This window comes from Dreissena polymorpha, chromosome 1 (genome assembly GCF_020536995.1).
Source record: "Dreissena polymorpha isolate Duluth1 chromosome 1, UMN_Dpol_1.0, whole genome shotgun sequence".
Taxonomy (NCBI): domain Eukaryota; kingdom Metazoa; phylum Mollusca; class Bivalvia; order Myida; family Dreissenidae; genus Dreissena; species Dreissena polymorpha.
Window position 1 is genome coordinate 58,292,120 of NC_068355.1, and position 14,854 is coordinate 58,306,973.

A 14,854-nucleotide genomic window follows, 5' to 3' on the forward strand; every position below is an offset into this window, starting at 1 on the left:
TTAATGGACTGTCCCGATTTGGACCCGAACATTTCTGGCATGTATGATTTTAGGGGGCAAGTAGTGAATGGTCTCTTGCTTATATCATCTGTGAATAGATGTGAAATATGCTGGGCCATTTGCAAATTGTCCCCTGCTTATATCATCTGTGAATGTATGTGAAATATGATGGGCCATTAGCAAATGGGTCCCTGCTTATATCATCTGTGAATGGATGTGAAATATGCTAACTCCTTCTATATTTCTCAAGAATTTGTTTATTCAATATGATTGATGCACACTGAGCTAAAATTGTGAAAGGATTGATGATATTGATTTTTTTTAATCATATGATGAAAGCTCCCATAGCTTATTATATTAATGTTGTGATACCTGTGGTGTTTGCAGGGGTAGATGTTGCACCAAAGCCAAATGAACCAGTAGCTGGAGTGGCAGGGGTGGCCTGACTGAACCCTGCAGACAAAATAGTTTTGAACAATGAGATCAAGTGCATTGGTCAACATTTACAGATACTTTGCAACGGCTGAAGAAGAATAAAGTTATTCCTGAGATCATGGGCATTTGTACAACATTATAGGCAGTTTGCAAAAGCTGAACAAGGAACTGTTATTACATGGACTGTTTAGATCAAGTGTATAAGTCAGTAAGAACTTTTTCTCTTGAGATAAAGAATGATAGCCAACATTTACAGTATTGCATCAGCAGTTGAAGGAAAGACTGATGGCCATTAAGAGACAAGAGAAAAGCACAGCATAAAGATGAAGTTTGCAACAGTTACAAAAATAACAGTTATGTCATAAAGGTTTTTTCCTCTGCTTTTAAAACAAGAAACCGTCTGAGACGGGTGATGCTCCCGAAAGGTTTTTCTTGTCACAATATTGCACTATATATTCAGATAAAAGGAAACGTATTGAGGGCACAGTAGTTGGGGGGACAATAATTTTTTATATAAAATTTCAAAGGGCCATAACTCTGTGAAAAATTATCCGACCAGAACCCGCTGATAATATGCACATCTCCTCTTGGTAGTGAAGCTTCCCATAAAGTTTCATTGAATTCCGGTCATTAGTTGCCGAGAAATAGCCCGGACAAGAAATGCACTTTATGTACAGGTAATGGAAAATTTCAAAGGGCCATAACTCTGTGAAAAATCATCCGACCAGAACTGGCTGATAATATGCACATCTCCTCTTGGTAGTGAAGCTTCCCATTAAGTTTCATTGAATTCCTGTCATTAGTTGCTGAGAAATAGGCCGGACAAGAATTGCACTATATGTACAGTTAATGGAAAATTTCAAAGGGCCATAACTCTGTGAAAAATCATCCGACCAGAACTGCTGATAATATGCACATCTCCTCTTGGTAGTGAAGCTTCCCATAAAGTTTCATTGAATTCCAGTCATTAGTTGCTGAGAAATAGCTCAGACAAGAATTGCACTATATGTACAGTTAATGGAAAATTTCAAAAGGCCATAACTCTGTGAAAAATCATCCGACCAGAACCTGCTGATAATATGCACATCTCCTCTTGGTAGTGAAGCTTCCCATAAAGTTTAATTGAATTCCGGTCATTAGTTGCTGAGAAATAGCCCGGACAAAAATTGTGCACGGATGGACACACGGACGGATGAACGGACAGACGAAGCGGCGACTAAATGCTCCCCCCAATTTTTTTTAGGGGAGCTTAAAAAGGCTGTAAAATGGAACCAATCTCCAAGCTAACAGACCTGATCCCACACCGAAATTGTAAAAAAAGTCTCCAAGCTAACAGACCTTATCCCGAACGAAATTGTAAAAAAAGTCTCCATTTCCACCAAAAAAAATGTTTGTTTTTTAGAAAGAAGTGTCCAATGATTATTATATCTCAATTTTATATTATAAACATTAAACAAAGTATATAGGTATAATTTATATGATTTACCTCTCCTAATTTGAATAATTATAAAGAGTTATATTACATAAGTTTTTCCCACATCAATGGACTTAAGCACAAATTGCATTTTTTCCAAATATGGCCAGAAAATGGCCTGATGTGTCTAAATTTGTTGATAAAAAAAATCCCAATTTCGTCCATATTGTTATGGTAGGTGGTTTAAAGGGACTGACATAAACAGTATTCTGATTGGTTAGGACAACTAAACCATAAGTGCCAACAAATATAACAAGAATTCTGCTAGTCTGTCAGAAAAGTAAACAAACTTACGGTTTTTCTCTCTAATAGACTAAAATCAAAATCAGTTTTAAAAAGATAGGCTGGAATTTCCTCCCAAATCTATAAGTTGACATTGAAATGCGAAGCTCATAGAACCAAAAGTATTACCCCCTACTGTTAACAAGAGAGATTAGGCAATACTAAAATTCACAACACTGTCACGGATAGTTCCCTAGCAATTTCATGTTGTTGTTTTTACACATCAAGTGTTCACAGTTGGCACTCTTTCCAAAAATATATAGTCAGTTTTTTGTTTCTTCAAAAATAAATATGTTTATTTTGCACCATGCTGTTATATAATGAATTTCCAAATTGTTTAAGAAGAAAACATCAGTAACTATTTCTAAACTCATCATAAGAAAATTGATGTGGTTGTAAGGATAAATGGCCATGCAAAATTGTTCATTCATTCGCATTGTAATTTTGAAATTCTCTAAACTTCAACTGACCTTGAAATATAGCTGTAATAAGTTATAACAAGACTATTGCCAATCAATGAAGGCCCCTTCCGGTGAAACTGCACCATTTTCACCAATATTTCTAGTCTATTTGTTGCCATAGCAACCAGATTTCTTGACGTAGGAACAAAATGAAATGACGTGCATAATGTACATATTGCCATCTGTCCATGTTTCAAAATTCATGAACAAATATGAAGATGTTTAAAAGTTATTGCAGGAACCACCATTTTCAGCAATATTTCTAGTCTATTTGTTGCCATAGCAACCAGAATTCTTGACGTAAGAACAAAATGAAGTGACACAAATAATTTTCCTATTGCCACCTGTCCATGTTTCAAGTTTCATGAAACAAGAGGGCCTGAAAGGCCCAAAGTCGCTCACCTGAGATAACAAGATATCAGTGGGACAAATCTTCTGACCGAGTTTCACGAAGATTGGAAAATAAATGTGGCCTCTAATTTGTTAACAAGGTTTTACTATAGCCATATAAGGAAAAATGCCCCGCCCCCTGGAAGCCATGTTTTTCAACCAACCAGCATCATTTTTGAACTCATCCAAGATATTATCGGGATGAATCTTCTGACCAAGTTTTATGAAGATTGGACAGTAAATGTGACCTCTAGAGTGTTTACAAGATTTTACTAAAGCCATATAAGGAAAAATGCCCGGCCCCTTGGAAGCAATTTTTGTCAAGCAAACATAATTATTTTTGAACTCTTCCAAGATATCATTGAAACCAATCTTCTGACCAAATTTCATGAAGATTGGACAATAAATGTGGCCTCTAGAGTGTTAACAAGGTTTTACTATAGCCATATATAGCCATATAAGGAAAAATGCCCCGCACCTGGTGGCCATGTTTTTAAAGCAACCAAAACCATTGTCAAACTCATCATCATTGGGACAAATATTCTGACAAAGTTTCATGATGATCGGAAAATGAATGTGACCTCTAAAGTGTTAAAAAGGTTTTACTATAGCCATATAAGGAAAATAGCCCCGCCCTGGTGGTGGCCATGTTTTTCAACCAACCAGCATCATTTTTGAACTCGTCCCAAGATATTATTAGGATAAATCTTCTGACCGAGTTTCATGAAGATCGGACTATAAATGTGGCCTCTAAAGTGTTAACAAGATTTTACTATAGCCTTATATAGCAATATAAGGAAAAATGCCCCGCCCCTTGGCAGCCATGTTTTTCAAGCAAAGGTTACCATTTTTGAACTCATCCAAGATATCAGTGGGACAAATCTTCTGAGCAAGTTTCATGAAGATTGGATAATAAATGTGGCCTCTAGAGTGTTAACAAGGTTTTACTATAGCCATATAAGGAAAAATGCCCTGCCCCATGGCGGCCATGTTTTTCAACCAACCGGCATCATTTTCGAGCTCGTCCAAGATATTATTGGGATGAATCTTCTGACTAAGTTTCATGAAGATCAGACAATAAATGTGGCCTCTAGAGTGTTAACAAGATTTTACTTTAGCCATATATAGCCATATAAGGAAAAATGCCCCGCCCCTTGGCAGCCATGTTTTTCAAGCAAACGTAACCATTTTCGAACTCATCCAAGATATCATTAAAACCAATCTTCTGACCAAATTTCATGAAGATTGGACAATAAATGTGGCCTCTAGAGGCAAATGTTGACATCGCACAACGGACAACGCACGAGGGACAAAAGGCGATCACAAAAGCTCACCATGAGCATGTTGTGCTCAGGTGAGCTAAAAATATGAAGAGTTTTTAAAGTTATTGCAATATCCAGAAAAGTGTGACGGACTGTAAGACAGACTGACAGACAGATCGCAAACCATAATTCCCCTCAGGTTTCACCGGTAGGACAATAATTACAACAAACCCTTGGCAAACGATCCAGCTGGAACAGAACTTGCTGTTGACCCGAAGTTAAAGCCTCCCCCAGTGGCCGGCTGGGTTCCGCCTAATATTCCTGTAACATCAACATTACATACACATTTGAAATATACAACTCAATAATACAGAAATAAGTGCTTTCAAGGGCAAACAGTTTCAATGTCGGCTATAAAAATCATGTTTATTTTCGAATAATCAATTGTATAAAAAATTGATTATTTTAACACCAATTTTGTTATTCAAGCAATCCCTTATAATGTTTAAGTTTTAATATAGTTAAGGTTCCCCCATCCTCATTTTTTTTATCTGGCAAGCATTTATACAAATAAGAATAAGAATAATGATGATAATAAGACTAAGAGGTAGTACGTAACAACAGGCTTATACAGCAAAGATGAGATCAAAGATCTTCATATCATAAAGCAGCTTTCTCTTCACAATGAGCTGTAGCTATTACACAACAAAAACAAGTCTTAGCAATCAGACGTAGCAAAAAACACATTCACTATTAATTTTTTTTACCCAAACAGGGCTCGAATTTAACTTTTCTTCCTACAAGCGAAACATTGCGAGCAGCTTAAATACCAGCTCGCAAAATCAAAAACATTCTCGCAAATTTTGCTGGAAACATAAATAAAAGCAAGTTTGGACATTAGTACTATAAAACTAAATAAAATATGACATCAACCACAAGTTTTGGTGTTATATATGAAGTTCTTTTTCCCACTTTTTCACTGTTTTCGTGGAAGAATTTAATTTCCGTTTGTTTTCTCTCAACTCAACGGTTAACTTTGCTTTATATTTCGTATTGTTATTTCAATCTGTGGGCAAAAAGAAACTAGTTATTTTTCGCTTCGACGACACGACTGTTCAGGTTTTTTGTCTTTTATAGTGAACATGTGTGGATAATCGACTGTTTCATTATCTTTGTACCAATACCATCTGCATATATGTACTATAAGTATACCAGTCTACATACAAGGTGCGAGCTTTCGCATATGGGTATTCGGACGTTCTATTAATTGACCTGTGGTTTAGCATTCACAACGTCAAGCGCATTTAGCAATATAACTTTTATTTTTCACTATTTCTTCACTTGCGTAAAAATTCTAGTGGCTGAAAACTTTACTCGCAATCGGTATTTTTCACTCGCATTTTGCGAGTGTGCGAGTGTTAATTTCGAGCCCTGCCAAACAACTTTACCTGAACCAGTACCAGAGGTGGTTGTGGTTGGTGTTCCAAACTGAAAGCCACCGCCTCCGCCGCTACCAAACATGTTGTAAATGTTCAGGTTTGAATGAACAAAGTTACCTGAAAAGACAATAAGATAAACTTCTCGTTTCTTAAAACCATACATAAAGAGGAATGAACTTTAGGCACACATGTACTAAGACTAGCCGTAAACTAATAACAAGAGCACCACATAACCGGTACCACGCTCAACTGCCGGTGCAGTTTTTAATAAATGAAAGCTTGTCAGATTTTTTTTAAAGGTCACAGTGACCTTGTGACATTGACCTTTGACCTAGTGACCCAAAAATGGGTGTGGCATGTAGAACTCATCAAGGTGCAGGTACATATGAAGTTTCAAAGTTGTAGCTTGAAGCACTTTGATTTTAGAGCCAATGTTCAAAACCTTAACAAAATGTTAAAGTTTTAGCATGACGTGGACGGCGAGCTGGCTATGACAATACCTCGAGTTTTCGACGAAAACAGCAGAGCTAAAAACTACATATAAGAGCAGAATTTCAAATCAAATTTGTATAATATTCAAATACAAGCCAATGACACATTGAATTTTATTATCCCCACGCTTTTTGAAAAAAAGGTGGGGATATTGTGGTTATCTCCGCCGTCCGTCCGTCTGTCTGTCTGTCCGTCCGTCCTGGCCACTATCTCCTCCTACACTAAAAGCACTAGAACCTTGAAACTTACACACATGGTAGCTATGAGCATATGTGCGACCCTGCACTATTTGGAATTTTGAAACGACCCCTGGGTCAAAAGTTATAGCTGTTGGGGTGGGGCCGCGTCAGAAATTATCACTCATTTTTTTAGGCTATTTTACATTTACTTCTTTATTTCTACACGGATTCACTTCAAATTGATACTGGACCTCTCTTATGACAATACGGTCAATCTCAACCATGCATGGCCCCATTCCCAACCCTGGGGCGCCCCGCCCACATAGGCCACACCCACCAAAAATTTCCATTTACTATAATTTTTTCATTTCTACACGGATTCACTTCAAATTGATACTGAACTTTTGTTATGACATTAGGGTCAATCTCAACTATGCATGGCCCCAATCCCAACCCTGGGGCGCCCGCCCACATAGGCCACACCCAACAAAAAATTCCATTTACTATAATTTTTTCATTTCTACACGGATTCACTTCAAATTGATACTGAACTTCTCTTATGACATTAGGGTCAATCTCAACTATGCATGGCCCCATAACCAACCCTGGGGCCCCGCCCACATAGACCACACCCACCCAAAATTGCCTTTACTATAATTTCTTCATTTCTACACAGATTCACTTCAAATTGATATTGAACTTCTCTTATGACAATACAGTCAATCTCAACTATGCATGGCCCCATTACCAACCCTGGGGCGCCCCGCCCACATAGACCACACCCACCCAAAATTGCCTTTTACTATAACTTCTTCATTTCTACACCAATTCACTTCTAATTGATGATGAACTTCTCTTATGACAATACGGTCAATCTCAGCTATGCATGGCCCCATTACCAACCCTGGGGCACACCTAGGTCAAACATTCGGCGTGGGGATACGCGTCGGCCTCTGCCGCGCCATTTCTAGTCTTATTTTATATCTTAAATGATAATTTAGAAATCGCTCTTCAGCTTTAATACATTTGATATTTCTTTACATTGTTTTATAGTTGGCTGTACAAGCTGTCGACCTTTATCCACCCGATATCCCTTTACATAATGCTTTGAAATTGCTTGTTCATGTACAAGTGCTTGCACTCATGTTGCTTTTTATTTTAGTTATTACACCTTCAGACATAAAATATACATGTATGACGGGGTATTATCTCTGGGTTTCTTTACATAAAGTATGTCATTCCAACAGCCTAAACAAGAGCACCGCCTTGCGGGTGCAGACCGCTCATCTTTTTTTCTTTTTAAAGGTGAAGGGACCTATCTCAATTTCAATCACAAAGGAAGGATGGGTGGAGTGGAGGGGGGTGTATAGTGTGGGGGTGTGGTCATTTATTACATTTTCTTCCAAAAATGCCCCCAAAAAATGAATTTTTTTTTTTGGGGGGGGGGGATTCTTGGGTGGGATGGTTGGACACTATTTCAAAAATAAAATAATACAAAAAAATATGTTTTTTAACCATGTTTAAAAAAAAAAATTGAGGGGGTGGGGGGGGGGGGGATTCGGGATGGGGGGGCTTGGGGGATGGTTTGGGTGGAGTCTATTGTGGTATGTCATGTTAGAGTTGAAAGTTTGCGAGTGTTCCAAGTATGAAAGCAATATCTATGATACTTTAGGGGTAAAGTGGACCAAACACAAAACTTAACCATATTTTCAATTTTCTAAGTATACAGGGCCCATAATTCCATCAAAATGCAGAGCTCCAGTTAAGGGCCGTACAGTCGTAAATACGCCTTTTTTATGAAGATTTACGCATTTATTTTTATAAACTGGATGTACAATTACGACATTAATATCCATTTTACGCATTTACACAAAAAATCTGGCCGTACCGATACGTCTGCGTCAGCGCAGCATGATTTGTTGGTCTCTAACCTAATGGCACTTTTCATTTATTTAAATTACCGAAAAGTTGTAGACTGGGTTCATATATTATTGTCTATTCTGTCGCGTGATTTCCTGTAACTTGTAAATCTGTCAAAAACGATATGTCTGCGCGCAATTGAATGCCGGCTTAACCGAAAGCGGCTCAAAACAACACTTTGTTGTCATATAATGACTACATACGGTGTCTTCTAACCATCCTGACATTAAATCTGTAAACCCAGAAAAAGACATTGTCGCCCCGATATTAAACGATTTGATTGCATCGGTGGCGTAAAACGTTAGAAAACACGATGGGAAACTGATGAGACAGTGAAATAAGTGTTCATTTATTTAGCTTACTAGTTGGCTTGTGTTTTCTTGTCAAGAAAAATGAAGAAATAGTATTACTATTAGTCATGAGTTTTAATATGTAGTTGTATTAGCATCATAATTCAGAATGGAAAACCTAATACAGTAACTGTTTAAGAAGCTACATATATTTATTTTAATTGCTGCAAATGTTTCTGTAAAGTCAGTTATACACCCTTCAATATCCAAGAACACGGGTAGTACAGTACTACCTGTATTTTTGGATATGGTAGTACAGGTACTAATTGATTCTAAGCGTTACCCCTTTTCTTTCTGTTAGTTGCAGTACCATTACTAATTTCACAAATCCTTATCTGGAGCTCTGAAAATGTCAGTCAGAGTTACATAACTTTGCCTGCACAGTCCCCTTATGATAGTTAGTAAGTGTTGCAAGTATGAAAGCAATAGCTTTGATACTTTGGAAATAAAGTGGACCTAAACACAAAACTTTACCAAATTTTCAATTTTCTAAGTACAAAAAGGGCACATAATTCTGTCAAAATGCCAGTCAGAGTTACATAACTTTGCCTGCACAGTCCCCATATGATAGTAAGTAAGTGAACCAAGTTTGAATGCAATAGCATTGATACTTTATGAGTTAGTAAGTGTTGCAAGTATGAAAGCAAAAGCTTTGATACTTAAGGAATAAAATGGACCTAAACACAAAACTTTACCAAAATGTTCAATTTTTTAAGTATAAAAAGGGCACATAATTCTGTCAAAATGCACGCCAGAGTTATCTAACTTTGCCTGCCCAGTCCCCTCATGATAGTAAGTAAGTGTACCAAGTTTGAATGCAATAGCATTGATACTTTATGAGAAAAGTGGACCTAAACGCAAAACTTAACCGGACGCCGATGCCAAGGTGATGACAATAGCTAAAACAAAAATTCTAAAAATAGATGAGCTAAAAATGAAACCTGCATCATGTACCAGTACCGGTAATTGTCAAATCAGAAGAAAATCTAACATGATGAATCAATAAAAACCGTATATATATCCAAAAAATTTCTAAAAACTTTGTTGAGGCCAAAATCTGTTATTGAATTGCCATTCAACTTCTTCACTATTGTTCAGGTCTTATTACAGGTGATTGGCTGATTGGGTAAGACATTATAATTATGATCAAAATTCTAAGGTTAACACACCTATTCATTGTGTAGGGATGCAACAGGTTACAAAATCATTAACTGGTTAACCTTTTACTGCAACAGGTTATTAACCGGTTAACTGAACAACCTTAAAAAGTAACAAGATGCGTTTGTGAAACACAATGTCCCCCTATATGACGTTTGACTTTGAAGGATGACCTTGAACTTGTGAAGGATGACCTTGACCTTGACCTTTCACCACTCAAAATGTGCAGCTCCATGAGATACACATGCATGCCAAATACCAAGTTGTTATATTCAATATTGCAAAAGTATTCATAAAATAAGCGATTTGGGCCACATATATTTGACCTCTGACCTTGAAGGATGACCTTGACCTTGACATTTCACCACTCAAAATGTGAAGCTCCATGAGATGCGTGTGCATGCCAAATATCAAGTTGCTATCTTCAATATTGCAAAAGTATTCATAAAATAAGCGATTTGGGCCACATATATTTGACCTCTGACCTTGAAGGATGACCTTGATCTTCACCTTTCACCACTCAAAATGTGCAGCTCCATGAGATACACATGCATGCCAAATATCAAGTTGCTATCTTCAATATTGCAAAAGTAATCAAAAAATGAGCGATTTTGGCCATATATATTTGACCTCTGACCTTGAAGGATGACCTTGACCTTGACCTTTCACCACTCAAAATGTGCAGCTTTATAAGATACACATGCATGCAAAATATGAAGTTGCTATCTTCAATATAGCAAAAGTTATTGCAAAATGTTTAAGTTGGCGCAAACAGACAGACAGATCAACAGACCAACAGACAGGGCAAAAACAATACGTCCCCCACTACTATAGTGGGGGACATAAAAATGTAAAAGCACACTTTATAAATGTCATATTGCTTAAACGCTTTCTATGCCTTGAACTTGGCAACAACAATTTGGCTCTATAATTAAAACAGGGGTTATACAGGGCATACATGTGAAGTGAATGGTTTATGCTGTAGAAGTGTATAAAGGGACTTGTAGCAGCAAATATTTTCATGTGGCTGTAAAAAAGTTTTGACATTCAGTTCTATAAACAGACATGATGACATATACTTGTACTGAGATTAAATTGTTAACGCATATTTTTTTTACAGGAATTGTTTTCACAACTTACTCGCCATAAATAATTAATTGCTCAACATATGCATTTAACTTTTCATCAGTAATAATTCTTAACCATAATTGTAAAGTAATTTACAGTAAAAAGGTGTGATGATGATGCTTGACACTGTCTTAAATGTATAGTTTAATTACCATTTTATATAAAGTAAATTATGGGTAAACTGTGATTTCTTGTTAATCAATCTGCTATTAACGTTAACTACATGACTGATATCAATAAAAAATAATGGTTGCCAGTTAACCCCTCCCTCATACACATTCTTGTTACCGATTGGATGCTGAGCATCACAGTTTGGCGACTCGAAAGTTACCTATGAATTTCTCATGGTGTTACTGTGTCAGTATACGTGACTGTGTAATGTGACAGAGCCCTCAATCCATCAAATCTGCGGCCGAATTTGGGCCGCAGTCCCCCACTTGAAAAGTATACTTTTTTCCCCTTTTGGGGGGAAAAATTCCCCCCACTAAATTTTTTTTTTAAAGATGTGTCTCATGATTATTGTCCCCTACCGGTGAAACCAGAGGGGACTTATGGTTTGCGCTCCGTGTGTCAGTCTGTCAGTCTGTTCGTAACACTTTTCTGGATCCTGCGATAACTTTATAAGTTCTTCATATTTTTTCATGAAACTTGAAACATGGACAGATGGCAATATGAATATATTATGCACGTCAATTCATTTTGTTCCTATGTCAAAAATTGTGGTTGCTATGGCAACAAATATAATTTTAAAAAAGAGGCCCAAAGTCCCTCACCTGAGATAACAAAATATTATTGGGACAAATCTTCTGACCAAGTTTCACGCAGATCGGAAAATAAATGTGGCCTCTAGAGTGTTAACAAGGTTTTACTATAGCCATATAAGGAAAAATGCACCGCCCCCTGGCAGCCATGTTTTTCAACAAACTGGCATCATTTTTGAACTCGTCCAAGATATTATCGGGATGAATCTTTTGACCAAGTTTCATGAAGATCGGACAGTAAATGTGGCCTCTAGGAGTGTTAACAAGATTTTACTAGAGCCATATAAGGAAAAATGCCCCGCCCCTTGGAAGCCTTTATTTTTCAAGCAAACATAATTATTTTTGAACTCATCCAAGATACCATTGAGACCAACCTTCTTACCAAATTTCATGAAGATTGGACTATAAATGTGGCCTCTCGAGTGTTAACAAGGTTTTACTTTAGCCATATATAACCATATAAGGAAAAATGCCGCCCCTCTGGTGGTTAATTTTAAAGCAACCAAAACCATTTTCAACTCATCCAAGATATCAGTGGGACAAATCTTCTGACCAAGTTTCATGAAGATGGGAAAATAAATGTCAACAAGGTTTTACTATAGCCATATAAGGAAAATAGCCCCGCCCCCGTGGTGGCAATGTTTTTCAACCAACCGGCATCATTTTTGAACTCATCCAAGATATTATTGGGATGAATCTTCTGACCAAGTTTCATGAAGATCGGACTATAAATGTGGCCTCTAGAGTGTTAAAAGATATTACTATAGCATTATATAGCCATATATGGAAAAATGCCCCACCCCTTGGCAGCCATGTTTTTCAAGCAAACGTAACCATTTTCGAACTCATCCAAGGTATCATTAAGACTAATCTTCTGACCATATTTCATCAAGATTGGACAATAAATGTGGCCTCTAGAGTGTTAACAAGGTTTTACTATAGCCATATAAGGAAAATAGCCCCACCCCCTGGCGGCCATGATTTTCAACCAACCGGCATCATTTTCGAACTCGTCCAAGATATTATTGGGATGAATCTTCTGACCAAGTTTCATAAAGATTGGACAATAAATGTGGCCTCTAAAGTGTTAACAAGATTTTACTATAGCCATATAAAGCCATATGAGGAAAAATGCCCCGCCCCTTGGCAGCCATGTTTTTCAAGCAAAGGTTACCATTTTTGAACTCATCCAAGATATCAGTAGGACAATTCTTCTGAGCAAGTTTCATGAAGATCAAAAAATAAATGTGGCCTCTAGAGTGTTAACAAGGTTTTACTATAGCCATATAAGGAAAAATGCCCCGCCCCCTGGTGGCCATGTTTTTCAACCAACCGGCATCATTTTCAAACTTATCCAAGATATCATTGAAACCAATGTTCAGAACAAATTTCATGAAGATTGGACAATAAATGTGTCCTCTAGAGAGTTAACAAGGCAAATGTTGACGCCGCACAACGCACAACAGACGATGGACAAAAAGCAATCACAAAAGCTCACCATGAGCACATTGTGCTCAGGTGTGCTAAAAATAAACAAGAGCACCGCCTTGCGGGTGCAGACCGCTCATCTATTTTCTTTTTAAAGGTGAAGGAACTCTCATTTTCAATCACAAAGGAGGGAGGGGTGGAGTGAAGAGCGGTGCATTGTGTGGGGGTGTGGACATTTATTACATTTTCTTCCAAAAATGCGAAAAAAAGGAAAAAAAATTGAGGGGTGGGGGGTGGGGATTCTTGGGTGCGATGGTTGGACGGTATTTCAAACATAAAATAATAAAAATAAATATTTGTGTTTTTTAACCGTTTCATAAAAAAAAATTGGGGGGGGGGGGGTGAGGTGGGGGGGTATAGTGTGAGGGTGTGGTGGTAATTTGTGAGATGATCTTAAAAAAAAAAAAAAAATATATAGGGGGGGGGGGGGGGGGATTCGGGTGGGGGGGAGGGGGGGTGGGGGGGGGGATTCTTGGGTGCGATGGTTGGACGGTATTTCAAACATAAAATAATCAAAATAAATAGTTTTGTTTTTTAACCGTTTAAAAAAAAAATGGGGAGGGGGTGGGGGTGGGGGGGTGGGTATAGTGTGAGGGTGTGGTGGTCATTTGTGAGATGATCTTAAAAAAAAAAAAAAAAATAGGGGGGGGGGGGGTTTGGGGGGGGGGGGGGCACGGGCGATGGTTTGGGTGGAGTCTATTGTGGTATGTCAGGTAAGAGTAGTTTTGTCAAAGTATCAATCAAATCTAATCATAAATAAAGAAGTTATGGCAATTTTAGAGAAATTTAATAATTTGACCTTGAGAGTCAAGGTCATTCAAAGGTCAAGGTAAAATTCAACTTGCCAGGTACAGTAACCTCATGATAGCATGAAAGTATTTGAAGTTTGAATGCAATAGCCTTGATACTTAAGAAGTAAAGTGGATCGAAACACAAAATTTAACCATATATTCAAAGTTACTAAGTCAAAAAAGGGCCATAATTACGTAAAAATGACATCCAGAGTTATGCAACTTGTCCTTTTACTGTACCCTTATGATAGTTTGCGAGTGTTCCAAGTATGAAAGCAATATCTATGATACTTTAGGGATAAAGTGGACCAAAACACAAAACTTAACCAAACTTTCAATTTTTTAAGTATAAAGGGCCCATAATTCCGTCCAAATGCCAGTCAGAGTTACATAACTTTGCCTGCACAGTCCCCTTACGGTAGTTAGTAAGTGTTGCAAGTATGAAAGCAATAGCTTTGATACTTAAGGAATAAAATGGACCTTAACACAAAACTTAACCAAAATTTTCAATTTTCTAAGTATAAAAAGGGCACATAATTCTGTCAAAATGCACGCCAGAGTTATCTAACTTTGCCTGCCCAGTCCCCACATGATAGTAAGTAAGTGTACCAAGTTTGAATGCAATAGCATTGATACTTTCTGAAAAAAGTGGACCTAAACGCAAAACTTAACCAAAATTTTTAATTTTCTAAGTATAAAAAGGGCACATAATTCAGTCAAAATGCACGCCAGAGTTATCTAACTTTGCCTGCCCAGTCCCCTCATGATAGTAAGTAAGTGTACCAAGTTTGAATGCAATAGCATTGATACTTTCTGAGAAAAGTGGACCTAAACGCAAAACTTA

The 14,854-nt window shown here is 37.5% G+C and overlaps 1 protein-coding gene across 3 annotated transcripts in view; it reads right to left on the reverse strand.

Annotated features, from left to right (window-relative positions):
- The window catches only part of LOC127882065 (nuclear pore glycoprotein p62-like), a 60,055-nt gene that overhangs the window by 41,281 nt on the left and 3,920 nt on the right, over window positions 1-14,854 (reverse strand). For 2 of the 3 annotated variants that reach the window (XM_052430480.1, XM_052430489.1), the window contains exons 2-4: window positions 5,753-5,860; window positions 4,536-4,625; window positions 373-453 (exon numbers count right to left, since the gene is read on the reverse strand). In XM_052430480.1, the coding sequence (XP_052286440.1) occupies window positions 373-453; window positions 4,536-4,625; window positions 5,753-5,825 (244 nt within the window). In that variant the 5' untranslated portion in view covers window positions 5,826-5,860. The remainder of the gene's footprint in view (window positions 1-372; window positions 454-4,535; window positions 4,626-5,752; window positions 5,861-14,854) is intronic. The other variant, XM_052430497.1, reaches the window with a different exon arrangement.